The sequence below is a fragment of the Schistocerca gregaria genome, chromosome X, assembly GCF_023897955.1.
Source record: "Schistocerca gregaria isolate iqSchGreg1 chromosome X, iqSchGreg1.2, whole genome shotgun sequence".
In the NCBI taxonomy this organism is placed as follows: Eukaryota; Metazoa; Arthropoda; class Insecta; order Orthoptera; family Acrididae; genus Schistocerca; species Schistocerca gregaria.
In genome coordinates this window covers 160,938,492-160,966,301 of record NC_064931.1, presented here as the reverse complement: position 1 = coordinate 160,966,301, position 27,810 = coordinate 160,938,492, and the positions used below count along the sequence as shown (strand labels likewise).

Here is a 27,810-nt window from a genome sequence, read left to right as displayed (position 1 = left end):
GGATCAAAGGCGCAAAACATGGAAACAATTCCAAACTGCAGAAAAGGGCCTTAAGAATAACAAAGTGGTAGTCACACTCTAAAAGTTGTAATCACACTCACAGTAAAGAAATCTTAACAAAACTGTATACTTGCTGCATCAAATGAGTACATTTATCAATCTGTTGTGTGTATCAGGAAAAACCTTAGTATTTCACTAATAGCCCTATACATGATAATGGAACTTTCATTCACCAAAGCAAAAACAAACAAGAAATTCAAAGCAGCATGTTTCATCAAAACATCTATAGTGCATGACAGTAACATCCTCTTTTTGAGCTCAATATCTCAATCATTATGGGGGGATGCTGACTCAGTTTCCCAGCCAGACTGAAGGGTTGGCATGCAGAAGTGCATGTGGCTTAGCAACATGTTTACAGACTTGGCGACAGTTCTCTGAACATAGTGAAGGGCGTACAGAGTGCATAACAGCATGTTCACAGTCCTGGAGTCACCAGTAGGTATTTGTATTGTGTATAGTGACACACTGCAAAACTACTTTCGATACAACTTTTCTCATGCAAATCATGAATAATCAAAAGAATATTGTACAACCAATTTCATGCTGCAAAGCATTCACAGCACTCTTTCTTTTGCAAACACCACTCACCATCTAATCTAAACATCACTCTTACCTGTACAATAGGACATAGATATTTATGTGGATGCAAAAATACCACTACACAGGAAGCTTGGGAAGAAACAGAACATTGACTGATGGGAAACAGCTCATGGTAAATTTCAATGTCAAAATATGAGTTCATAGCACTCTACATTAGGAAACTGATATCTGTGAGCACCAGGTTACCGTTCATGAGGAAGGGAAGCACTGTTTAATGTGCCATTTTTTTATTCAATTGCCTCTATCGCAAAGTTTTTGAATAAAATTACCAGTTTTGGCTATGCAATAGCCATCTTCAGAAGCTACAATAAAAGTGAAAGAACGTAAATTACTTTACTTAATTAAATACAAATGACAATAATTACAACAAAAACACATTATAGCTCTTATTCTACCACACTGCAACAATTGATGAGACGTAAAAATAACATAAGTAAAAAGCACCATGCATGCTTCAACCAGCTATGTATAGGATGCAAAGTTATCCTAAATGTCATCAATGCACGTATAACATACAAATAGTCATACAGTAACAAACAAATACCGATACAAAGTAATTAAAATGAAGTTCAATTAAAAGTACAGAACTTTTAAGATATATTTAGTTGTATGAGGTTTGCCTAGAAAGTAATGCACTGCATTTTTTTCTTCAACAGTTCTTTATTCAACATAATGAGAATTACACACACGGAAGAATGGTGTTTTACCTAAACATCCTATTTTTCTACGTAATCTCCTTGTCATTCCACGGCCTTCCTCCAGTGTGGAACAAGGGCATGAACACCCTGTCAGCACCAATCCTTGTCCTGGTTTTGTTCTGTTTTAGGGTGCAAAAACATCTGGGGTCATATGTGCCCAAGTCAAAACTAGACAACATGAAGACACAGAGAATTTAAAGAAAGACTATACGACAATCTTAATTGACATAAGAGAAGACAGCTAAAAACAGGGACATGAGCAAAGGGCTACAAAAGACACCATATAGAAACGGAGGACCAAAACTAAAAATTAAATGGCCTTCAACATATTGCTTTGATGGATAAAAAGTAAAACGCGGCCCACAGCCCAGGCCTTTGCTAAAATGGCCGATAACTCAGACAGCAAACCCAAGTGGATACGTAAACGGTTAAAAAATGGACATTCCGTCAGGAAGTGGCAGACAGATAAAACTTGGGTGCAATGTGGGGGAGCACCATGTATCATATGATGATGGCTAAAAAGGCAGTGAACCAATACGCAACCTAGTTAAAATTACCTCCTCCTGGCAGGAGGGCCGAGAAGAGATCATCCATGCTGCTGGGGGAGGCTTAATAAGCCAGAGCTTATTCCGATGAAGGGAGGACCAATAGCAATGCCAACGGGATACCACCTCCTGACAGACAGCAACAAAGAGATCATTGGAGGGAATATAGGAACTAGTGGGCTGAGGTACGAGGACTGCAGCCTTGGCAGGAACCTCATTTCCTGGCAGACCGACATGTCCAGAAACCCACATAAACATCACAGTGGCTCCACCAAGAGTGAGCAAGTGACAGTTTTCCTTGACCCGTTGCACTATGGGATGGGCAGTGTACAGCGCACATGGACTTTGAAGGGCACTGGGTGCGTCTGATCAGAGGACACAAATGAAAAGTCAGTGGCGTCGGATGTACTCCGTGGTCTGATACAGGGCAAAGAGCTTGGCTGTAAATACTGAGCCGAAATCAAACGACGTGGGTGTCAATGACGAAGTCACATTCAACACCACAGTCAGTCCGAGAGTTATCACTGTACACAAAGGTACTATTGCCGAGTTCAGTGTACACAAAGGTACTCTTGCCGAGTTCAGTGTACACAAAGGTACTCTTGCCGAGTTCCATGAGAAGGTCTTGAAACAGAAGGCAGTAGAGTGAGACTAGAGTAGTGTCCTTAGGAAGCAAATGAAGGCCAAGTTTAACACAGGCCACTTCATGAGGCCAAAGTGGTGAACAGTTCACACCCACCGGGAAAGTTGCAGGTAGTGTGAATTTAAGCCGCCACAGTAAGTGCCAAAAGCAGATGCCAGGAGGCAACAGACAAGAAGGATGCATCCCATACTGGCGATAAAAGGAATCATCGAAGGAGGAGACATAGGAGGTGTGGTCACACGTGGCAGATAAACGGCATGCATATCTGCTGAGGAGAAAGTCATGACGGCAGGACAGTGGTAATTCAGCAGCTTCAGCATACAGACTCTCAACTGGGCTAGTGTAAAAGGCACTGGTGGCCAGATGCCACAATGGTGGATAGTGTTGACATGGCGTAAGAGGAATGGACGTGTACACGCATAAACAAAGCACCCATAGTCTAGCTTCAAAACGGACAAGGGACCGGTACAAACGGAGGAGAGTAGTCCGATTTGCACCCCCGGAAGTATCATTGAGGGCACATAGGACATTTAGGGACCATGTACAACGGGCTGCCAGGTAAGAATTTTGCACAAAACTCAAGGAAACCTTTACACAGATACACCAAATGATGCAGGAACCCTACGGTAATGAGTGCACACGTTGTAGTAGGTTTTATGAATGATTCATATGGTTTGAAAATTGGTAGACGAAGTTGAAAGACTATCTTCACTCAGGACACCAATGTCTACCAACAGCACTCATGTCAGGAATGTCAATGAAGTTAAGAATGCCAATCAAAGACTGATCGACAGAGAGACTGCAGAAGAATGTAACGTTTCATCTGGATCATATGATTAAATCCTGAAATGAATCATGTTGCCACCATGTTCATACCACGGGTCATGAGTCAAGACCAGAAAGACCTTCACCTCGCAATCTGTGAAGAGCTTGTTGATTGCGCAAATGAGAATGTGATATTCCTCAAGAGAATCATAAATGGTGATGAGACATGGGTCTACGGTTATGAGGTTGAGATCAAGATTCAGTCTTCAAAATGTGTCAGGAAAGGTTCTCAATGGCCAAAACATGCTTACCAGGTCAGGTAAAATGTCAAACCCATGCTAATAGTTTTCTCTGACACTGAAGGATTATTTCATCATGAATTGGTGCCACAGGGACAAACTGTTAATTGATAGTACTATCAGACATGCAACACCTACGAGAAAATGTGAGAAGGAAATGACCTAAAATGTGGCAAAACAATTTATGGGTCTTGCATCACAATAACACAGTCGCACATTCATCCCTGTTGGTCACTGTGCTGCCTCATCCTCCACTCTCTCCAGACCAGGTCCTTGCAGACTTTTTTTTTATTTCCAATGTTAAAAAACCCTATTTAAAGGATGAAGACTTGTCATGATAGACAAGATAAAAGAAAATTTACAGACGGCACTTTGTGCAATCCAGCAAGAGGCATACCAAGACTGCTTCCAGAAGTGGAAACAGCACTGGGAGTAGTGTATATCAATTGTGGAGCAGAGTATTTCGAAGGAGACCATGCACAATAAGTAAAACGTAAGCACAGAAGAAGTTTGTGGGCAAAGTTCCAGAATATTCTGAACAGACTTCATACTTGCTGCTGCTGCTGTTATGGAGAAAGAGTCTGTCATGTTTCACTACATTTTTCAAGTAAACACTTAAACAACTATCAATTAACCAGTTATTAAACTTTTCAGTATTTGTGTATCATCTGAAGCCTGTTTCTGTTCACAATAGCTATGACTTGCTGGAATTTGTTTATTGAGTAAGAGACCTTTTCATTAAAATTACTAAAAAATGAGCCAATGGCACTCCAAATAGTCTAAAAAATCAATATGGCAATGACATAATTCAGGTCCATCACTTGTCCTACACAAAATACTTTTAATTGGACACCACCCATGGTACACAACCTTGAAATAACTTGGTGAACAAAAAATTATTTTTATTGCAGACTTCACAGCTAAACTGATAAACAATTACTCAATATGTCCTAGGATTCAGAAGGGACAAATGTCTTGGATATTATTGTTCATGGCAGCTACCAGTAAATATCACCCTAATGACTAGAATAGCATGCTTCATAACTCAAAACAATGAACTATTAACCAATATGGGAAATTGATACAACAAAGGAGAAGAACTTTAAATTAGTGATGAAATCTTCACACTTCAGTTACATGCAAGATGTAAGATAATGATCAACGGAAAGCTCTTTAAGTAAATCCGTAAATAAGTTACACAAAACAACTCGTAACAGCAAACACAGACACCAAGGGATCACACTTTATGTAGATTTTGAGTTACATGAAGAAGAGAAAGGGCTTAAATTACTAAGAGTTAGGAGGATAATAGTAAAAATAAGGATGAATTGAAAGAGGCAGATGGGTCATTCATTCCATTTCAAATCAACACAAATTTGGGGGAGTTTCAGAATTGATTTCACAGATTTTCATGATTTTTGGTATGCAGCAATATTCATAGACTTATGAAAAAATACCAAATTTCAGTTATACAACAATTATTTTTGAAGTTATTAATTTTCAAAGATTTAAATTTTTTTCTTAAAAATTCATATTTTGGCACCCTTATATGTCCATATGCTGGCAACCAGGGATGATATAAACCTGGGAGTGGTCTCATTTTAAAGCCGTTGAATAGGGCTTTAATATGATATGCCACAAGATAGCGGTTACCATTTATAAAAAATTGAAAACTTCAAAATTAAATTTTAAAATTTAAATTTCTCAAAAAGTGGCAATTTTAAAAATTCCAAAAATATATCAAATATATTTTGTAATGTCTTAATACATATATCAAAATTCTGTCATGGGATCTCAATGGGATCATGAGATAATGGGCTTCAGAAATACACGTTTTGTAAATAATGTACCAAATTAGTACAATTTTATTTTTTAATTAGTAATTTTGTTATGCAGTGTGCAGGACACTACTAAATTAATAAAACACAATGATTACTTTATAGTGTACCATATTTGGAAAGCTCTCTTTAAAAGAGAACTGAAGCTGATTGGCCTACAAATAGAGGGAAATCTCTTTTACTCAGAAAAAAGGGGATTTCCCTCAGGGGAAATCCTCTTTCACAAGGTGGAAATTGATTGGTCAAGCAGACATGTCCATTCATTTATAGCCAGTGTAGCATCAGAGTTGCTTGTATGAAGTTCATTTGATGTTTCCTGTGATGTTGTATGTTTAGAACACAACCAATTTCTTGGCCACTGCACTTTTCCTTGTTAATTTCTCACTGTTTTTCCCTTGCAGGATGGATACCACTAACAAGATAGTAAAAATCGATTGTTTTAATCCTTTTGATATGCCTAATCACTCCCATGCAAGAAAAGGTTTGAGACTTGTTACTTCATGGATGTGTGACTTGATTCCAGGAATACTTAAGTTATCCAAGGCCTGTGACAGTTGTAGAAAGCAGCTGACAAAGTTGAGAAATGAAAAACATAGAGAAATTTCCACTGGAACTAGCAACATACATGAAGGAGGTCAGTCTAATACTAAAATTGAAGAAGCTGTTGATATGCCATTTTCTAATGAATGTGAAGCTCTGAGTTCTCTTAACAGCTCTCTTTTGGAGATGGGAGAATCGCCTGTAGACAAAAAGAGGATGCAATCCAAAATTTACTCTACTGAGAAGGTCAACTGAATCAATGTTGCTGTCAAGAGAAAACTGTTAGTGAATGCATCTAGCAATGATGAGAATGATGATTCACAAGACGAGTTTTTAACACATGTAAAGAAGGTGTACAACAGCTTCACTAGTAAGAAGAAGAAGCTTCAACTGCTGACTCTTATGCCTGACAGCTGGAGTGTGAGGAAAGGAATGCAGGAATTTTTGGCCTCCAACTACTTAGTTCGACAAGCCAAGATGTTGAAGCAAAAGGGTGCCTTGTCTTGTGCTGATCTGAAACCAGGAAAAAGTCGGTCAAATCATACCATTCATATTGTTAAAGTATTTTTTACAAGTGATGAAATGAGCAGAGTGATGCCAGGGATGAAGAACTTTATATCAGTGAAAGATGGCAGCACAGGTGGTAAAGAACACATTTCAAAAAGGTTGATGCTTAATAATTTGAAAGAAGTGTATATAGTTTTCAAAGAAAAATTCCCAGCTGTAAAAGTGGGATTTTCTAAGTTTGCAGAATTTGGCCTAAAAATTGTGTGCTAGCAGGCCAGAGTCGAACACACTCAGTCTGTGTGTGAACCACTCATCAGAATGTGAAGCTTATGTTCGAAAATGCAAGAATGAGTTCAATGACAGATGACAAAATTAAAACATACAAGGACTGCCTGCAAATGATGGTTTGCAGCCCACCATCAACTGACCGCTTCTTTTCAAATTGTGTTTCATGTCCAGGTACTAAAAGGATTAGAGAACTTTTGGAAAAAGCATATGAAGACAATGCAATTGAGACTGTCACATACAGACAGTGGATCTCTGTGGATAGATGTAACTTGGAAATAATTCAAATACCTAAGTGAATTTGTTAATGTATTTTGTGAAAAGCTTCCTGTCTTACTTCGTCATAACTTCACAGCAAAGGAACAAAGTGCATTTCTGAGACATACCAAGGAAAATCTTCTGGAATGTGAAGTGGCGGTCATTTGTGACTTTTCTGAGAATTATTCAATCATTTTGCAAGATGAGGCACAATCATATCATTGGTCACATGGCCAGGCAACTACCCACCCTTTTGTGGTGTATTTTAAAGAGAAAGAAGTCAAACATTTACATTTTGTAGTAATATCAGACTGGCTCAACCACAACACTACAGCCGTCTACCTGTTCCAGACAAAGTTGATGGAATATCTGAAATGCAAGTTTCAAAGACCTCCCAAAAAATTATTCTATTTTTCTGACAGCTCTACAACCCAATACAAAAATATAAAATGTTTATTAACTTGCGTAATCACAAGCAAGATTTTGGAGCTGAGGCTGAATGGCATTTTTCGGCAACAGCACATGGCAAAGGACAACGTGATGGGCTGGGAGCCACAGTAAAAAAGACTAGCAGCCAGAGCAAGCCTACAAAGACCGTATAAGGACCAATTCACGGATGCAAGGCAACTGTTTGAATGGTCACATCAGAACATCTCTAAAATAGACTTTGTATTTGTGACCCCTGAAGCAAAACTGGCCAACTGGTACAATGTCGCACCCAGAAACTTCATGCCTTCATACCTCTCAAATATGGAACCAAAGTAAATGTGAAATTATTTTCTTCTGCAGTTGTTTCAAGCATATTTCCTGTTGTAAAGGACATGCAGTATATATTAATTGCAGATATTAGTGGGCATGTAAAATCAATCTATGGTGACACTTGGTGGTTGAGTTATGTTCTGGATAAAGATGAAGACTGCTGTGAAGTGCAAGTTACATTCCTACATCCTTCAGGTCAATCACCCTGATTTATATATGCCATACCACCTGATACACTGTGAATCCCTTTTGCAGATGTGATATGCAAAGTGAATCCCATCACACAGACTGGCCGAACATATAGTTTACCAGACAGTGAAGTGAACAAGCGTGTAGGTATCTTCCAACGATTGAAGTCTCAATGAACTAATTTGTTAACCCTTAACTTTACTCATAATATTGGATTTTTAATGTTACACTTGCGTGTCTATGTGACCTTACTCCATTAAAAAAAATGTAAAAGTAATAGCTACTGCTTGTTTCATTGTGATGTGTTGCTTGCTTCATTCAATGAACTATTCAAAATTTTCTGAAATGATACTAATTATGGTATTTTTCACAAAACGTGTATTTCTTAAGTCCTGTATCTCCTGGTCCCATTGAGATCCCATGATAGAATTTTGCTGTAGGTATTAAGACATTACAAACTATATGTGAAAACTTTTTTGTAATTTTTAAAATTGCCACTTTGAGAAATTTAGAATTTTAAAATTTTCAATTTTTTGTAATTGTAACTCCTATTTTGTGATGTCTCATATTAAAGCCTCATTCAACAGCTTTAAAATGAGACCACACCCAGATTTATATAGTCACTGGTTGCCAGCCTATAGGCATTCAAACGTGCCAAAATATGAAATTTCTTCATAAAAATTTAAATCTTAAAAAAGTAATAACTTGAAAAATAATTGTGCTTCATAACTGAAATCTGGTATTTTTCCATAAGTCTATGATATATCGCTGCATACCAAAAATCACAGAAATCTGAGACATCAAGTCTGAATCAGTGTGTTGATTTGACATGGAATGGCCCAGATGACTCATCTCACCAATATAAGATATTACTGGCAAATGGCCAATAGCTTTTCAATGAACCACTGCCATAAAGAAGAAGAAGAAGACATTTAGAGTCCACAGTGTCATCAGTCTAACCTCTCTAGCAGAAAAGATGGCACAGACATTTAAACTGATAGCTACAACAAAATTGAGTCATAACACGAGAATATCAATTTTCTCTTGGAGCAAAAACAAGATTGTGTAACTGCAATGATGACAATTATCTCTGAAAGAGTACTAATAGAAAAGAATTCTGCATTTACTTCATGGGCAGAATGCTCATCCTTTACACAGTATCTCACTTAAAAGCGAGTATGTGATTCGAATGTAAGGGAGACAGAGCCACACACCCACCTAAACTGTATGGAGGGTGGCTGGAAACAGAAGTCTGCATAGGGAGAATCATAAAGACTTTTCAATACACTTATAGCCTATCACAACTGGGGAGAAATAATATCATACAGGATTGAATGAAACAGGCAAGAACTATGGTATAGAGGTAAATTTTGACATGTATAAAGAAATTAGTGTGAAATACCACTACAATTCTTGGTTTGAAAACTGGGCAGTAGTATAGGAATTTCAAATATTTGGAGTGTCTGGTTGCAAAATATGACTATCATCCAGGAATTTAGACTGCAGTTTAACACCACAAAGCCTTCACTTATAAAGAAGAGGAATATGAGTAGTCAGGGATAGTATTTACAGAAGCAGTTTAGCAGGTGTTACGTTGGAGAATTTCTGAACTTAGAACTTGAGGGAAAATGAGGAAGGATAAACCTTTCTGTAAGGTTTTGAGATGTACTGCTAGAGTGTAAACTGAACTGGAAGATAAAAGTACATGAGCAGTTAATCACAAGATACATCAAACTGGGACATTTCAAGATTTTGATTTTACCTTCTCAATTTCTACCAACTTCCTAAAAATTCAGGATTAAAATCTAATGTACAGACACACTGTGTGTTCCATTGCATTGCCATGTCCTGTGACTATCTGACAGGTACAATAGTCCAATCTAAAAAAATGTGACATGCAAAACTGTCTGTAAACAATGGTGAAATGTTTCCTAATTGAAATTACGTTTCATTCTGTGCAAACAATTAGTATTTTCCTCATTCACTTTTCAAAGCATTGAACAAAATGTTTTATAAGCCTTATGTGTGCAAACAAAGCAAAGCAAAGCAAAATCTTTTGTTCAGCCATAGGTTTTATGAGCAGAACTGCATAAGATACGATAATTGCTGTATGATACAGAAGTAGTTTTTTTAAACTACTGCTCTTCTCTACAAACATATTTGTGCAGTTAAAGTTCTCCCCTTCTGCTTCGGCTTCATGTAGTTCAGGAAACTATAGTATTTGCTCAACAAGCATGTAAACCTTAAAATAATAGTTTACAAAAAAATTTTAAGAGCTTCCAGGAATGGTTCCACAAGACCCAATTATAGGTCCACTATTGTTTCCCATTCATGCACAGGACCTTCCATTTAACATACAAAAAGCAGAATTTCTTCTCTTTGCAGATGATACTAGTACTGTAATCAAGGCTTACAAAAGTTGTGATACCACCTGTCGGATTTGACCTGTGACATCGTGAAGGTGGCAGACAAAAAACACACACCCGTGAACAAACATCAGTAACACGTGAAACATTGCAATAGAATGAAATTAACGGAACAATTGCATAAGTATGGAGTTTTGGCAGGGACAAACTAAATAAAAGACAATAACAATTGTGACACTATCCCAAAATATACATGAACCAAAAAATTATGCACATGAATTGTTCAACAACCAACCCAACGAAAAAATACAAAAAACAGACATTTGATATTGGACATTTTGCTTGACCTAGATTAAGCTCAAACAAGATAGTGAAACCTGGAACCCAGACAACCTGAAAATCTGGTACAGCAAATTTCGTTTGGCCTATATAGCTCACACAAGGCCCATGACACACACAACCCATAACTAGGAGAAGTAAATATTATCAAAACCTAACAAGACCAAAATAACTACAACATACCCCATGATACACATGGCTAAAAACTACTAAATATGAACATACACTACCAACACAAACCACAAAATCATAAAAATCTACTCCAACAGAAATTTTGATACGCCCATCTAAAAGAAAATTACAAACATAAAGAAACAGACTACACTTCTTGCAATAAAAGACCAAAAATAGACATGCTTCCTAACCAAAGTCAGCTGACAAACAAATCTAGACTGGTATGTGCACACACACCAAAAGAACAAAATAGTCATTCCTGAAATACTGAAAACACAACATACATTCATCCTTGGTTCAGGAAAGACACACTTTGCCCAGTTTAACAAATCCTGCACAGTGATGGCACCTTGCACACTCCACCACAAAGCCAAAATTTAATTGTAGACACCATATTTTCACCCATAGCACCCACCAATGAATGAGTAGTAAATTTTGTTGTAAACTAAATACCTAGTATCAAGCAAAACAACCAAGGAAAACAACTTTCAAACCATCAGTAGTAAAATGAACTAACAATTACAAAACAGAAAACAAATCAGTGGCCAGTAACTAATGATATTCAAACAACTCATTGACAAGGCAATGAAAAACTCCCATAACACCGAGTAACACACAGCATGAAGTTCAGTTCCACACTAACATCATTTACAAACAGTTTGGACACAAACATTCCACACTGCTTACTCCAACACACCCTCTGCAAACACAATCCATTTAAAACACATCATGCCTCAATGACATCACACAACAGCACGAGTCAAAGACAATGAGTGGTATATGGCCTTTCGATTGACCTGTAATCAATCCAAACATACAAACAGCAATAGAAGGATGGTGGTGGTGGTGGTGGTGGTGGTTAGTGTTTAACGTCCCGTCGACAACGAGGTCATTAGAGACGGAGCGCAAGCTCGGGTTAGGGAAGGATTCGGAAGGAAATCGGCCGTGCTGTTTCAAAGGAACCATCCCGGCATTTGCCTGAAACGATTTAGGGAAATCACGGAAAACCTAAATCAGGATGGCCGGAGACAGGATTGAACCGTCGTCCTCCCGAATGCGAGTCCAGTGTAATAGCAATAGAAGGAATGGTAAATAATGATCTTGAAAGTATTGCCAAGCAGTTTTCTGCAAATGGTCTCACTCTCAATTTCAAAAAGACAACATATTCAAGCTCTGACAGCCACGTCTAACATTTGGCGAGGGAACAACAACTTGAGTGGCACATTCAAAATTTTTAGGCATCCACATTGATGACAATCAACTTAGTTTAGCCACATTTGCACTCTTTAATAATTGCAAATCTTGGGGAGAGAGAAATCAGTGAGTCGACATATTTTGTAAATTTTCATTCAATAAGTCATATGGAATAAAGTTCTGCAGTAACCTATTTTAAAGAAATTGTCCATTGAGGAAAACCATACTGTAAGAATAATATGTGGTGCTCACCCACGATCATCTTGTCTACAACTGCTCAAGGAGATTTTTGACTACTGCCTCAAAGTATATTAATTCCCACATGAACTTTGTTGTAAAAATTACCAGCAGCAAAAGGAACAATGATGTAAATAATTACATTATTAGAAGGAAAAATGGCATTCATTACATTAATGTCATCTTAGGCACAAAAAGGGGGTGCACAATGTCGCCACCAAAATTTTAATCACTTACCCAAGGATATAAAATGTCCGACAGAGAGCAAGTTAAATTTGTAAACAAACTGATATTGTTTCTCCCCGGCAACTCCTCTTATTCTGTAGAAGACTTTCTATTATTGTGAGGTGTGAAAGGTGGTGGGTAGGAATAGCAAGTAACATCTGTACATTTAAACAAAAGCTTACAAACGTTTATCATGTAGCTGCAATTAAAAAATAATTTGAGATGTGAATGTAAAAGGAATCATTCTACATCATTATGATCAATCTTACAAATTAGTCAGGGAACATGAAACTAACTAAAAAATATGCTTGAGGTACTCTTCATACCTTCGGAGGTTGTGTCTGCCGCCGCCACACTGTTCCCCTGTGAAGCTGTTGCAGAATCAGCTCCAGCAAGTATATCAATACATCCATTGATACTCATATCCCTCAAACGTTGTTCTATTTTGTCCTCATCTTCTCCCTGGATATCTCCAGGTGTAGCATCTGCAGCATCTGCAGCTGCTGCAGCAGCTCCTGAACAATTGAACGATTACACAGTACTGATTCATACAAAAAATATTTATTTATTTATTGGTCTATGAATCAATACTGTACATGATATGCACATGGTGATGCACAAACATACATTTGATATTGGACTTTATGATAATTTGCTGGCATGAAGTAATACGGTGAAAGTTTACACAAACATGAGCTTACATACATGTTTTCTGAGAAGTTATGAACACACAAATTACATACTCAGTTACACATTAGTATTTTAGTGCTGTATTCCTCTCACACATATACACAACAGTACCTGGTTGGATATTCTTTCTACACTTAATCTGCTTAGTAGCAGATGATACAGATGCAAGATTTTTGCACATGCTTGCATTCATGTTTTACTCTTTACAAAATTCTTTGCTGCAATTTGTTTCATGTTTCTTTCCACCCATGTGGAGCAGAAATTCACTGGCACTGTAGAAACAATGATTTTAATTTTTTATAAAATACAGTCTGGGACTTACTGTTTTCTATTACTGATGACAGGCTATTGCCTATTTTAATGCCTTTGTTGAAGGGAGAGTTTTTAAAGGCAGAGGTGCACATTTCTTTAACATCGAGTTTCATTTTTTTTCTAGTACCACAGCCATGGGCATTTACATTTTTATTAAATTTTGTAATGTTACTTTTTACAAATTTGCATAGTTCTAGTATATACATGCTACCAAGGGGTAGGATGAGCAATCTTTGGAAGAGAGGTCTGCAGCTATCAGTCGGCTTTGCCTTATTCATTATTCTTATAACCCTCTTTTGGGTGAGGAGAATGGTTGGGCTATGTGTAGAGTCTCCCCAGAATATAATACCATATTGCATTACACTATGGAATTATGCATAGTAGGCTGTGTAACCACTTTCTGGGCTTGTGCAGTACGCGAGTATTCGTAGGGCATAGCACACTTGGTTTAGCTTACTATTAGTTTTATTAATGTGTGTTTGCCATTTTAGATTATCCTGAATCCATAGGCCTAGAAATCTTGTTTCTGCATTTGGGGATATTTGGGAATTGTTACCAGGCTTAATTTTATTTGATCTTAGGTGGAAGTTTAGGTAAGTGGTTTTCTTTGTGTTAACTATGAGCTTGGTTTTCTTAAACCAATCATCCAGTTGTCTGTATTTCCATTTATGGCCTCTTGGAGTTCATGTTCACTTTTGGTTGTTATGAAGATACTGGTATCATCTGCGAAGAGTGTACTGGTGCTGGCATTGATGTTTGACGGTAGGTCGTTTATGTACACAAGGAAGAGCATTGGTCCAAGTAATGAGCCTTGGAGCACAACTTGTGTAATACTGCAATAGTCAGAGTAGTATGTTTCGATATGTCCTTAATTGTTAAATTTCATTGACACTTTTTGATTCCTATTTGTCAGATATGAGCTGAACCAGTTTAGTGGGGTACTTTGATGCCATATAACTCCAGTTGTTGAGAAGAATCTTGTAGTCTATGACATCAAATGCCTTGGACAAATCTAGGAAGATCCCAGCTGGGTCATTCCATGTCCATTCAACCAACTTGAGAAAATGTTCCAGCTGATTTGGCTGAAATTTAGCACACCAATGCTACCAATTGTGGAATACTCATGTACAAATTTTTAAGTTCCCCTGCCAATTAGTTCCAAAATTACGGCTTGTGAAAGAAGGTGGCGTGACCCGGAAATTACAAGCCGCATCTGGCAGTCTATCTACAGATCCAACTTCAGGTCATAATAACTTTGGAAATATTCCACACAGTCCAGTGAAATTTTCACAACCCATGTAACATTACAGGACATATTGAAGTATTCGATACTGTAGACTTTTAGGAGATGTCGATACAGATATGCAAAATGTAAAGGGAAACTTTGGTGATGTTTAAATATTGTAGTGTGTCAATATTAGGACATTTTGCACAGAAAGAACAAAAATAGAATTAATGTAAATATATATAAGTATGAGTAACCTATTTTCATTCAATTTTGTAATTATATTTCATTTTGTAAAAGAAAGACTCACTGTTTGCTGTAGCTCTGATTAATTGTATAAATTATCAGTTTTGAGCTAAATTATTTCGTATAATATGGACAAGATACTTTTAAAAAACTCACCAGCTAAAGAGAAAGTCCGTAAATGAACGTTTAATGCACACTTCTGGAACTTTCTATGGAGAAATTCTGTATTGTGATCGCAAAAATACGAAAACTTGTGAAAACTGTTTCATAGCCTAGTTTCGAGGGACGATTTGCATCAAGAAATATTGCTAGGAGGATTTGTTTACATTTTGAAACACGATTTAAATCATTTTGCATGTAGATAGTTGTTCTGGATCACTCAAGAAATATCCAGAATCAAATGTCAAGATATTTCTGGAAACATCGGTACAAATCTGGTGAAGGTTATCCAGAAGCTGGTAGAAAAATGTTATAAAATCTATTTGGAAATTATGCTTGTAAGAATTTATATGTACTGATCCTTTCACTTACTTTAATCTGTACTAAAATTCTGTAATGTCTAATTTAGTTTTAAGTCGTGAATTGCTATCGTATTATAAACAAAACATTGTCAAAAGACTCTCATTGTTTGGAAAGATATTAATACACCTAGGAGTTGTCAGTTGCCAGTTCGGATATGCAGTGCGGTTAGCTCGGAGAGTCAGTTGTTGAGTCTGTGAAGTCTGTCAGTTCTGTTTGTAAATAAACGTCTGTAATGAAGAATTACTTGTTGTCGTCAATATGAACTCAAGACCTTTTGCACGAAGCAGACACCTCCTAATGCAACATTTTAATTTGGTGTTGAGGAGCTGAAATGTTATAATTTGGTGCAGAAAGTTCTGGGATGTTATAATTTGGTGGAGGAGCTGGGATGTTATACCCAGTAACATCCATTTAGAGAACACACTCCATAAATCAAGGAAATTTTCTGAGGGAAATAAAAAAATTCCAAAATGTGATTAAACAAATGTAATACGTTAAAAGGTACATATTGTAGGTCCCCTCTATGCCAAATATAATTCACTCAAAAAGGGTATAAATTTTGTTGTGGTAAGCTTAGTGTGGCCTAAACACACACAGAACTCATCTTCCCCATATCAGTCACACAAACAGAGTTACATGCACACAAAAATTTGAAAAATTACCTGAAAAACATGGATTTTGTATGTGTGGTAGCAATCCAAATTTCAAACACTGCACAAGCAGACCATAATATAATATGTGGCAAAATTTCAACTTGTTATTGCAAGGCATTTGAGTACAATAAAAGTTGACAGAGTAGTATTTGGTTACGTTTCTTTTAACACGATTTAGCAAGTAATAGTGATGATGCAGACAGCTTGTTTCAGATAAAGCTGCAGCAATTGTTGGGAACCAGAAGGCAACAGAAAGTTAAACAATGGTAGTTTTCAAGGACAGAATGAGTTATTGTTAGGCAGGAACAAAAAAGGAAACAAGCAACAATTACAGGTTACTCATGGTTTTAAGATTCTAGTTCAGACTGGTCAGTACTGTTGTGGACAGTCAGTATGGAGGCAGAAGAGTGTACTAGTGGTGCTTTTGTTCAAACAAGTTGCAGTATTGGTAGAGCACAAGCATTTGAATGTCATAAAACAACATATGGAACAAAATGTGGCATTCCCTGTGTACTGTCTGATCTGGATGAATCGGACCAAGATTTGTTGCTATGGAGATCTGGGATACACCCTGTGGGCACAAGAAGTACAGTTCCAGTTTGTTATCATCATATGAAAGTGTTTCTGGATAAGTATTCTTTCCTACAAAGAAGTTGTTTTGATCCATTTTGGATTCATAAGAAGACAGTGAAGTGTAGCCTCAGAGAAACTGATATAAAATCAGTATTGAAAGTGAATCAGTGCATGGAACTTAACATGAAACCAGGGCAAAAGTTATATTACAAGTGTGTTACACTGCTAAAAATCAAGAATATTCTGATAATTTACATGACAGTGATGAAGAGTATCAGCCACCTACAAACACAGCAGAAGAGCAATTAAATACTTCAGTGACAGAGACAGGCCCAGCTATGGTTGAAGAAAAATACAAGAAGCTCAAATGGAATTAAAACACAAAATAGCTGACACATTTATGGTGGAAGAGGAAGAACTATGTTTGTGTATGTGAGACCCATCAAAATGCTAAGCTGATGTGTGCTGCTATAAAGGATTTTGATCTGGATTACAAAGGTGCAATGAAGCTGATAGTGTGTGACATCAGTTCCTACCAGTGCATGATACACAGGTGTGAATAGTGTCCTGGTAATGAAAATCTTGCAGAACACATGAATAACAAGCTGTATGGTGAATTCTTTATGGATGACAATGAACTTGTTTCTTATAAATAATGGACACACATGGATCGCACAAGTCTTGAAACGAAGCAAAGTACAGTGGAAGATTTTGTCGAAATGTGTTGTCAAAAAATGGACAAACTGACCCCACACAGCTTCACAGCAACAGCACAATCGGCTTATCTCCAGATTTTTAAGGATAATTTGAAACAATTTGAAATTGCAGCAATACTAGACTTTTCTGAAAATTATGCATTTATAGGTCAAGATGCCACCCAAGGATATTATTGGGACAACAGTCAAGCAACTCTCAAGCCATTTGCAATTTACTATAGAAGTGAATCAGGTGATGTGTCTGTCATGAACCTGTGCGTTTTTTAGTGACTGTTTAATTCATGATGTCATTGCAGTTCATGCCCACATTCACACTGTCATGGCATATGTGAAAAACACGCCGCCTCACATACATTTTGCGAAATACTTCAGTGATGGAGAAGCTATTCAGTACAAAAACTGTAAAAATCTCAAAAATTTATGCATGCATTACAATGATTTTCAGATTCACAGAATGGATTTTTTTTGCAACAAGTCATGGTAAAAATCTATGTAATGGTATTGGTGCTATCATTAAGCACACAGCATCACGAGCTAGTCTGCAGCACCCTACAGAAGGTCACCTCTTCAGTTATTTACCTGGGTACAGAAAAATATCTCTAGCATACAATCATTTTATATTTAGAAAGACGAGGTGACGTCAGTCGAGGAGTTGCTAAAAAGCAGACTAGAGCACATTAAAACTGTTGCAGGCAAAAGGAGCCATCATCAATTCTCTCCAGCAGACTCTCACAACGTGCAGATGAGTAGACTGTCCGGTTATAACTATAGGTTAATGCACAACATGTGTCTTCAAAGTGTGTCTGACTCAGGATTCAGAAGCAGCAACATACAACCAGGTTGCTATGTTATTGCTGTTTATGATGACAAATGGTACTTAGGATGTGTTGCAGAGTGCTGTGAAGCAGAAGGTGATGTATTTGTGAACTACATGACACCAGCAGGACCAGCAAGATCATTTCATTGGCCATGTTTGGCAGACAGGTGTTGGATTCCTTTTGAACATATTCTTATGATAGTTCCAGTTCCTACCACAGTGTGAGGAAGACAGTACAATTTGCCACTCAATTTACAGAGTACAGTAGCTAAAGTGTGGGAGAACTTCTGTTTGAAGCACAATCAACTGGTTTTTAGATGTTAAGGTGCAGTAAATATTAATGACAGGTTGTGTTAATCTGTCTATATGTTGTTGCTTAGTGATTAAACAGTTGTGGGAGAGGATAAGAAGAGGCAGAACAGTTTATGATATGTTTTTACAAAATTGTGTTGTGGAACAATGACCAAATCACCAACTTCCATTGTACACAAATTTCTTGCAATAACATACTGAAATTTTCAGATATATATCATTATGGTCTACTTGTGCAGTGTGTGAAATTTGGCTTGGATACCACTTGAACCCTTAAGCTGGAGTGTTAAGAAACTTCATGATGAATTTAACGTAACAAATTACATGGCTCAAAGAGTAAAAGATTTGGTGAAGGCCAAGGGAATTTTGTCTTCACCAAAGATTTTGTGCTTGTGAGAGACAATGGAGAAAAACTGCAAGTACAAAAACGGATAGTTTTAAGTAATTTGAAAGAAATTTACACAAGCTTTAAAGACAACCATCCAAAGCTCCAAATTGGACTTTCGAAGTTTGCAGACCTACATCCCACAAAATTGTGTTTTAGTCGGAAGTAGTGGTACACAGTGTGTGTGTGTGTGTGTGTGTGTGTGTGTGTGTGTGTGTGTACTACCCATCAAAACTTCAAACTTGTGCTGACTGGATGTAACATTCCTCAGCTGACAAAGGATGAAGATAATCCAATAAAAACTTACAAAGACTGCATCGCAAGAATTGTATGTAATCCGTCATTGCCTGCTTGTCATTTTGGTGAATGTAAAATCTGTCCTGGCCCAGAAACATTTAAGTCATATTTACAAGATTTGTTGAATACTTATGATATTGATAATATAACTTATCAGCAATGGGTTTCTGTTGATCACACATCTCTGGAAACAATCATAAAATCATCGGACAACATTATTTATTTATTTTTGACAAATTAAAATTGCTTACATGACATTCATTTGTTACTAGTCAACAATCAACCTTCCAAAAGAGACTGAGAAATGAGCTTAAAGAAGGCGAGGTCTTAGCAATCTGTGACTTTTCTGAGAATTACTCCTTTGTCATCCAGGACGAAGTTCAAGGCTATCACTGGACAAACATGCAAGCAATAATTCATCGCATTGTTGCTTATTACAAGGATGGGAACAAACTCGAGCACACAAGTCTTGTAATCATATCAGAATGCCTAACACATGACACTGTTGCTGTGCATTTGTTCCAGTCGTACTTGGACTTCCTGACTGTTAAATTCAGTAGAAATCGAAAAAAAATATATTATTTCTCTGATGGAGCAGCAGCTCATTATAAAAATAGGAAGAACTTTATCAACCTGTGCCATCATGAAGATTATTTCCAAACTGAAGCTGAATGGCATTTTTCAGCCACCTCGCATGGAAAGGGAGCTAGTGATGGTATTGGTGGAACAGTTAAACAACTTGCAGCTCGAGCAAGTTTGCAACGGCCATACAGTGGTCAAATAATGACACCAAAACAACTTTATGTGTTTACCAAGGATAACATAGAAGGAATGAACTTCAAATATGCTACTAAAGATCACAAAAACGAAGAAATGAAACTTATGGAGAGATTTGAGAAATGCTGCAAAATTGTAGGGACACAAAAACTTCACACTTTTATTCCTGTTAGCAAGGACAAAATAATAACAAAAGTGTATTCAAACTCTGATGATAGTAAAATTGAACTGGTGACAGTTTCTGGCAGTGATACAATACTGTTCAAAGACATAAAAGGATATGTTGCTTGTGATTATAATGGACACTAGTGGTTAACCTGTGTACTTGAAAAAAAATCAGGAGAAGGATGAAATCACAGTTTCTTACATCCACATGTTTTACATTTATGAGTCATCCAGACATTCTTTCCATAAGCAGTGGGGAAGTAATGGCAATCGTGAACCCTCAAACTGCTACAGGGCGAACATATAAGTTATGCAGTGCATAAATGTTGACGTGCAACAGACTGATTAGTTTGAAGTATGAAGACGTGCACTAGTAGGATGCCTATTTGTAAATAATAGTAATTACTAACTGAATTTAGGTCTGATCTCAGGTATTCATCTCTCTGTGTTTTTTTTTTAATTTTCAGTTTATATTTATTAATTACAGAAGCCTAAAACATACGTTCTTTTGTCAATTATAAGTAAGTTTTAATTTCCAAATTTTACAACAACATACACCTGGTGAAAAGTAGGTCTAATATCTAAAATAAATTAGTTTTTACGAATTTTTAAAGCACCACCCTTAACGTAAAATTGCTTTTGATTGTTCTAGCTTAATTAGAACATGAGTTATAAAGAAAACAACATTGTTCCGCAAGTCAAAAATTTGTCCTTTTTTTCAATTTTTGAAAGTCCATTACTCGTTAACTTTTTATCAGAAAAATGTGAAAAAATTAATTTGTGGTACTATTTATGAGTACTACAGGCATACTTAATTTCATTTAAATCCAAGAGGGTAAGGTTGTAGCATTTGTTGATTTGACATGGAATTGCCCTGCTACCACACTTCGAAAATCTGTGTTATTCAGCTAATTTTTATATTTTCATGTGCATGTAACTCATTTTTTGTGACTGATACGGGAAAGATGAGTTCTGTGTGTGTTTAGGCCACATTAAGCTTACCACAAAAAAATTTATACCCTTTTTGAGTGAATTATATTTGGCATAGAGGCCACCTACAATATGTAACTTTAAACATATTACATTTTTTAAATCACATTTTGGAATTTTTTATTTTCCCTCAGAAATTGGCGTTTTGATTCATGGAGTGTGTTCTCTAAATGGATGCTACTGGGTTTTTAAAAATTTCACTGGACTGTGTGGAATAGTTCCAAAGTTATTAAGACCTGAAGTTGGGCCTGGAGATAGAGTGCCACATGCGGGTTGCAATTTCTGGGTCACACTACCTTCTTTCACTGGTCATAATTCTCGAACTAATTGGCAGGGGAAACTAATACTTTGTACACGAGTGTTCCACACATGGTAGAATTAGTGTACTGAATTTCAGTCAAATCTGAGACTATGAGCTAGAGCCTCTAGTTGAACTGACATGGAATGACCCAACTGCTTCTTGTTTTTTGTCTAGAGCATCTAGGGTGGAGTGTAAATACTCATATATGGCAGTTGCCGTGGACTTGCTTTTTCTGAAAAAAAGGTGGGCATCAGGTAGTATCTGGTTCTTATCAAGAAAATTAATTAGGCTTTGGTGAACTAATCTCTCCAAAAGTTTACCAAACGCAGGTAACAGTGATATGGGTCTCTAATTTTCTGCATTGAATTGTTCACCTTTCTTAAAGATTCTGATGACTTTAACCATTTTCATGCATTTTGGATTCCATCAACAATGAGTTGTACACATTTGAGAGTGGGAGAGCTATTTTGTTTCTGCAGTTTTTGACGATAAAATCTGGGATGTCATCGATTCCAGATGAGAATTTATTCTTGTGGTACTTTGCACTTAGTACAACTTCTTCAGGAGTAGTTTCCCAGAAGAATATATATTCTTCAGGAGTTGTTATTTTCTTTTGTCTATTGGGTGTGGATTTGTTGATGCTTTGTAACAGATTCATAGTAACTGTTGAAAATATTTGCAATTTCTTGTGGATTAGTAACTCTGGTGTTGTTGTGGATCAGGATAGTGTTTTCATGTTTACGTGGCAGTTGATTTGTTTCGTTCCTGATGATGGTCCACACTGTCTTGGTTTTGTTGTGCTCTATCATCCTAAGCAATACAGATAATCTTTAAAGACACCCCAAATGAAGAAAAGTGTCATTACCAAGTTTAAAAACTAAATCAAGTCTGCAAAGTCTGTGTTAACATTCTACACATTCTTTCGTATTGTAATCTGGAAATGCATAGCATATTATATTTAAAGGAGGGCTCAATATTTCCAGTTGCATGACAATGTTGAAATTCTACAATGTTTCAATCAGTGTTGCACATTTCTTACATGATGGATCTGCCACCCACTGAATGAGCTACTACCGTTCACACAAAAATGTTACTGTCAATACGGACGCAAAAGATTTACATGTATATATAAATGTCACGTCGAAACGTGTACCAGACAGCAGCAGAAAATCCCAAGTGCAAATAAACATCTACTTCGAAAGTTTATAGTCACCACGTATGTCGCATTTACGCATAGCCTTCACTATGTTGATATGTACCTGCTTTCTTCTTCTTCTTTTTTCTTCTCTTCTTTTTCGAAGCATCGGGTGCTCCTTCTTCCACCTCTCCATCGTCCACATCGTCAGCGAGCTCTTTATCAGACAACTTTTCTTCCGATTTCCCAGTGTCATCCATTACAGTCGCCATTCTTCTCCAGAAACACTATATACTGTACTGCGCGTATTTATTTCTCAGTTCTACAATAGCTAACAACTTCAATCAACAAAACTAGCCTCACTACTAACCGAAATTCCACCTACACTGTGTACATTGTGTAGGTCCACAGCACAAACACATTGACTTTGGAGTCTCGGCATCAAAGTGTAATATCTTCCATAGCACTTCCAACGGTACTCACTGGTTCTCACTTGCATTGAGGATAGAGATATGCAAAATCGAAAACTTTGAAGAATGGAGCAATCCATTCTCGGGAACCAAAAGTAATCGAGTACAAAACCTGGAACCGAGAACCATACAGCATCATACACTTAAAAAAAGGTCCACTGTGTACTTCCGTCTCTTTAAATGCAGTTAAAAGTGATGTAATTTATCTGCCTCAAGCAGTGCGGCTAAAATCAATTTCCATCGTTTGTTGAAGCCGAGCACATTCAAATTACGGGGCTCCATTTACATTCTTCAGCGTCACCATAAAAATTGTGAAGTCAGAGTCAGTTATATGCAAACAATACTCAAAAACTGACGGTAACGCCTGATGTTTGCTGACACAAGTTGAAGGAAATATTCGAGGACTTTGAATCGGCGTTGGTTCTAGTTAATACAGATTATATTCAAATCTCATGTCTTTCTGGAAGGAAAATAATTATCGAATGTTCCACAACAATAATAATGAGAAACTATTCAGAAGTAGAAATGTCTCCTATTACCAGCAAGTTAAAGAGCCCTGATACCGTTTCGCCAGGTTTTTGTAGGCCATAAAACATTTCAACTATAAGCAAGATCGGTTAAACTATTCTCTCAGTAGAGCTGTGAAAGTAACGAAAAAAGTGTATCCGTATGCACTCGTTACTAAAAGCAATAGTACTCATTACAAATGTATCGTTACTAGTTAGTTTCATCTCTAGGAATGTACAAAAAAGGCTCAGTAATAACTGAATCACTGCAAAAATTATTCAGAGTAGAGGAGAATTACAAGAAGTATATAAAAATTGTCAGGAGGATAAATCTTTAGCAAAGGCACATAAACACAAACAGGAGAGAGACAGAAGTACCAGCTCATGTAAATACCACACTTCCAAAGGAGGGCACACAACTAAATGATTCGTATGAAGTACCAGATATTTTCAATCAGAACTACATAAATGTGGTAGATGGGTTGGCCAGAAACCAAAACATCCAAATCGTAAATAACACTGAAGCGGGAACGTGTGGGTATCGCCACTTATATGTCAGTCGTGCAGTGAGCCGACTTTACTGTGCACCAACGCACTTTGTTCAGGATGTAGGCTACGGTGACGGTGTGGTAGCACGAAATGATAAGTACACTTGCCGAAAACGTATTTATTCTACTGAATGAGTAAATGAACAAGTGACAAGAATGAAATGAGGTCGCAATGTTCAATAACCGACGATCGTGATAATTGTGTTTCCACAACAGTTCCACTCGAACACCGACCCCGGAGGGTGTACGCTCCTCGCGTCCTATCACGTGAGCGAGGGAAGACAGCGAACGCGTGTCCGGAAATAAATGGAACTTTTCTCGCCATCGCGGGGCGCTGTGTGTTTCACGGACGCGGCGAAGCGAAGGCGGAAACGAACGGAGAGCGCCATCAAACTTGGGGAGCTCGCGTTAAGCATGACGCCCATGGTTCGCAGATTGAAGTTATGGACTCTCGAAAAACGTGTCTGTACTTACGGAGTCTCAGTTCGCAGTGCCGTTGCTTTTTTGGCTGGCCGGCGCCCGTGCGCGCCACATATTACCAGAATTTCGCCTATCGCCAGGTATGCACGCCGATCGATATCTGAAGCAGCGAATTTGTGACGGCCAGGGGGGAGGGGGGGTCTGATCCGTTCACGCATTTTTGCGGGACTGCCGCCACAACAAAAAAGCTCCAAGACGGTAACAGACTGTAAATTCCTATCACCTGCAGATGAGTCAGAATTCATAAATCTAATTAGATCCTTAAAAAAGAATAATTTAGAGGGGATAGATCAAATGTCTCCTACAACAATTAAGCATATTTCTAAATACATAAGGAAGCCTCTCACATTCTTTATCAATCAAATACTACAAGAAACAATATTTGCAAATTGCCTAAAGAAAAGAAAAGTAATTCTGATATATAAAGTGGAAAACAGAGTGAATCCCAGCAACTACAGACCTATTACAGTCACTGTCCAAAATTGTAGAAACAGACATAAATGATAGGATAGTAGATTTCATAGAGGAACATAATGTAATAAGTACCACACAGCATGGTTTCACAAATGGTAGATCTACAAAGTCAGCAGTGGCAGATTTCACAGCTTATGAAGTCATGACATTAGAAAACAGGAACAAGTTTGCATTTTTCTTCTTCAACCTACCAACAGCCTTTGATTGTGTACGTCACTGAGCCCTGTTACAAAAAATAAACCAATATGGCAGAAGAGGTAGAGCAAAAAAAATTATCAAAACATCTCTCAAGAATAGACAACAGTGCATAGAGACAAAATATAGAAACAGCAACAGACTGGACAATGTCTTCTAAGAATTCAAAGAGGTAAAACTGGCGCACCACAAGGTTCGGTATTGGAACCATTACTTTTTATTCTATATGCAAATGACATGCCAGAAGCTGTAAATGCAACAGTAGTCATGTATGCTGATGATATATCTCTGTAATCACAAGTAAATTTGCAAAGGACATGGAAATCAGGACATGCTTAGAGAGGGATAGGGCACACAAATATGTTTTTGGGGGGGGGGGTGGAAGGGGTGCAACCTCTTCGTAAATTGAAGTAACACAACTTACATGAGAATATAAGTAGATAGGACAGATAAAGCAGATGATCTTGATATCAAGTTTAGGGGCTCCAGCAATTCAAAAGTTCATTGCAGCTCGTTTCTGGGATTGATGGTGGACAGTCTCATGACATGGGAGACTCATATAAATCAAATATGCTCAAAAATTAACACAAATATATTCTCATGAGAACAGTGTCACAAGCTGTTGAGCGTGACACTTCAGTAAAAATGTATTATGCTCTAATTTATCCACATATCTCTTAATGTATACCTGTTTGGGGTAGTGCAGCTAACAGACACATAAGCAAATTACTTACTCTCCAAAAGAGAGTGATTAAGTTACTGTAAACCAAGACAGTGCTGCGGAAATAAATTCAGAGAATACTGACAGTGCTTGTTATGTACATAAATGAAAAAATTGTGTGCATAAAATAAACTGTAAAGCTTTGATGAACAAAATATACGTAACTGCAGTACTAGGTGTAAAGATAATTATCATATACAGGGTGGTCCAGGATAAATATCTCACGAAATTAGCATCAAACGAAAAAATTAGAAGTGCAAATCTGTTTGAGCGTCACGGGGGAAAAGAGATGGTGCTATGTGTGACCCACTAGATGGCGCTGCCATCGGTCAGATTAATAGAAATTGCATTTTTAAAATAGGTACCTTCATTTTTTATTACTTATTCGTGTAGTAGGTAGATAAATAGGAACATTTGATTTGGAACATTTGTTTCACTTTGAGATGGATGGCACTGTAACATTCTCACAAATGTATCAACGCACCCAATATCACTGTGTGCAATTCATTACTTAAATTAGGCATGATAATACGATTGTCCAGTCATAATAATTATGCAGAAGACATAATCGTGTTAAAATGGAACGTTTAACAGTAGCAGAAAAGATAGATGTGGTGTTTATTTATGGCTATTGCGACAGAAATCCCCACCATGCTTCTGCTATCTATGTTGATCGTTATCCTGACAGACATCATCCAAGTGTCCAGAACTTATTCGGATAGTTAATGTATTTGAAGAAACTGGGAGTGTTCAGCCAAGAACTGCAACAAGTGAAGATGCTGAAATAAGTTTTTTAGCTGCATTTGAGGCTAATCTGCACACCAGTAGCAGACAAACTGAGCGGGAACCGGGAATTTCAAAAATACCAGATTTAAGAATTGTAAATCATTATGCATTTCACCCTCACCATATTTCTGTACACCAGGAATTGCGTGGGGCAGGATTTTGATGGTCGAGTAAATTTTTGACATTAGGCACAAAATAAATTACGAGCCGATAACAAGTTTTTTCAAGAGTTCTATTTAGTGATGAAGCTTCAGCTATAAGTAGAGGTAGTATAAAAAGGCATAATATGCACTATTGGGCAATGGAAATTCCTTGATGGCTGCGACAAGTGGAACATCAGTGACTCTGGTGGGTTAATGTATGGTTGGAATTATGGGAGGACATCTAATTGGCAATGCACTTTCTACATGATGGATGTCGGGCAGATAGCACACATGCAGTTGAAGTAGTATTAAACAGAGTATTTAATGACGGGTGGATTGGTCGTAGAAGTACCATACCATGGCCTGCATATTCACCAGACCTTACACCTCCAGACTTCCAAAATGAGATTCACTCTGCAGCAGAGTGTGCGCTCCAGATTTCTTTGTTTGGGGAAAATTGAAATACATGTATATATCCTGAACTAAATGAAGAACATAATGTGATGTGTAATAAACCGTGTAATTAAAAAATTATATTTCCGAAAGCAATGGCTGAAATGCTATTATTGTATTTCAGTAGAATCAGAACATAATGTTTAATGTCCTGTAAAAGTTTTAGGTCAATGGCTACAGTGGTTCCTGAAATACAGGGAAGCCAAGTCACTAAATTTAACATTATTGGGACAGGGCGTTCCAACTCCCCTTACACAGTTCGTGGTTATCGTCAAAGTAGATAAAGTGGTATTTGTATTTAATTTCCTTTGTAGTTTATTAGTTTTAATACTTGCACATCACAAATGTGATTGTAACTGCAGTTTGTGAAAATAACCTTTCTTTTCTTTATCAGCCA

The 27,810-nt window shown here is 37.3% G+C and overlaps 1 protein-coding gene across 1 annotated transcript in view; it reads right to left on the bottom strand.

The window, feature by feature from the left end:
* Positions 1–23,106, bottom strand: part of LOC126297853 (methionine aminopeptidase 2-like) — a 106,950-nt gene extending 83,844 nt beyond the window's left edge. The window contains exons 1-2 of the mRNA XM_049989119.1: positions 22,762–23,106; positions 12,848–13,036 (exon numbers count right to left, since the gene is read on the bottom strand). Of these exons, the coding sequence (XP_049845076.1) occupies positions 12,848–13,036; positions 22,762–22,909 (337 nt within the window). The 5' untranslated portion in view covers positions 22,910–23,106. The remainder of the gene's footprint in view (positions 1–12,847; positions 13,037–22,761) is intronic.
* Positions 23,107–27,810: the final 4,704 nt, after the last annotated feature.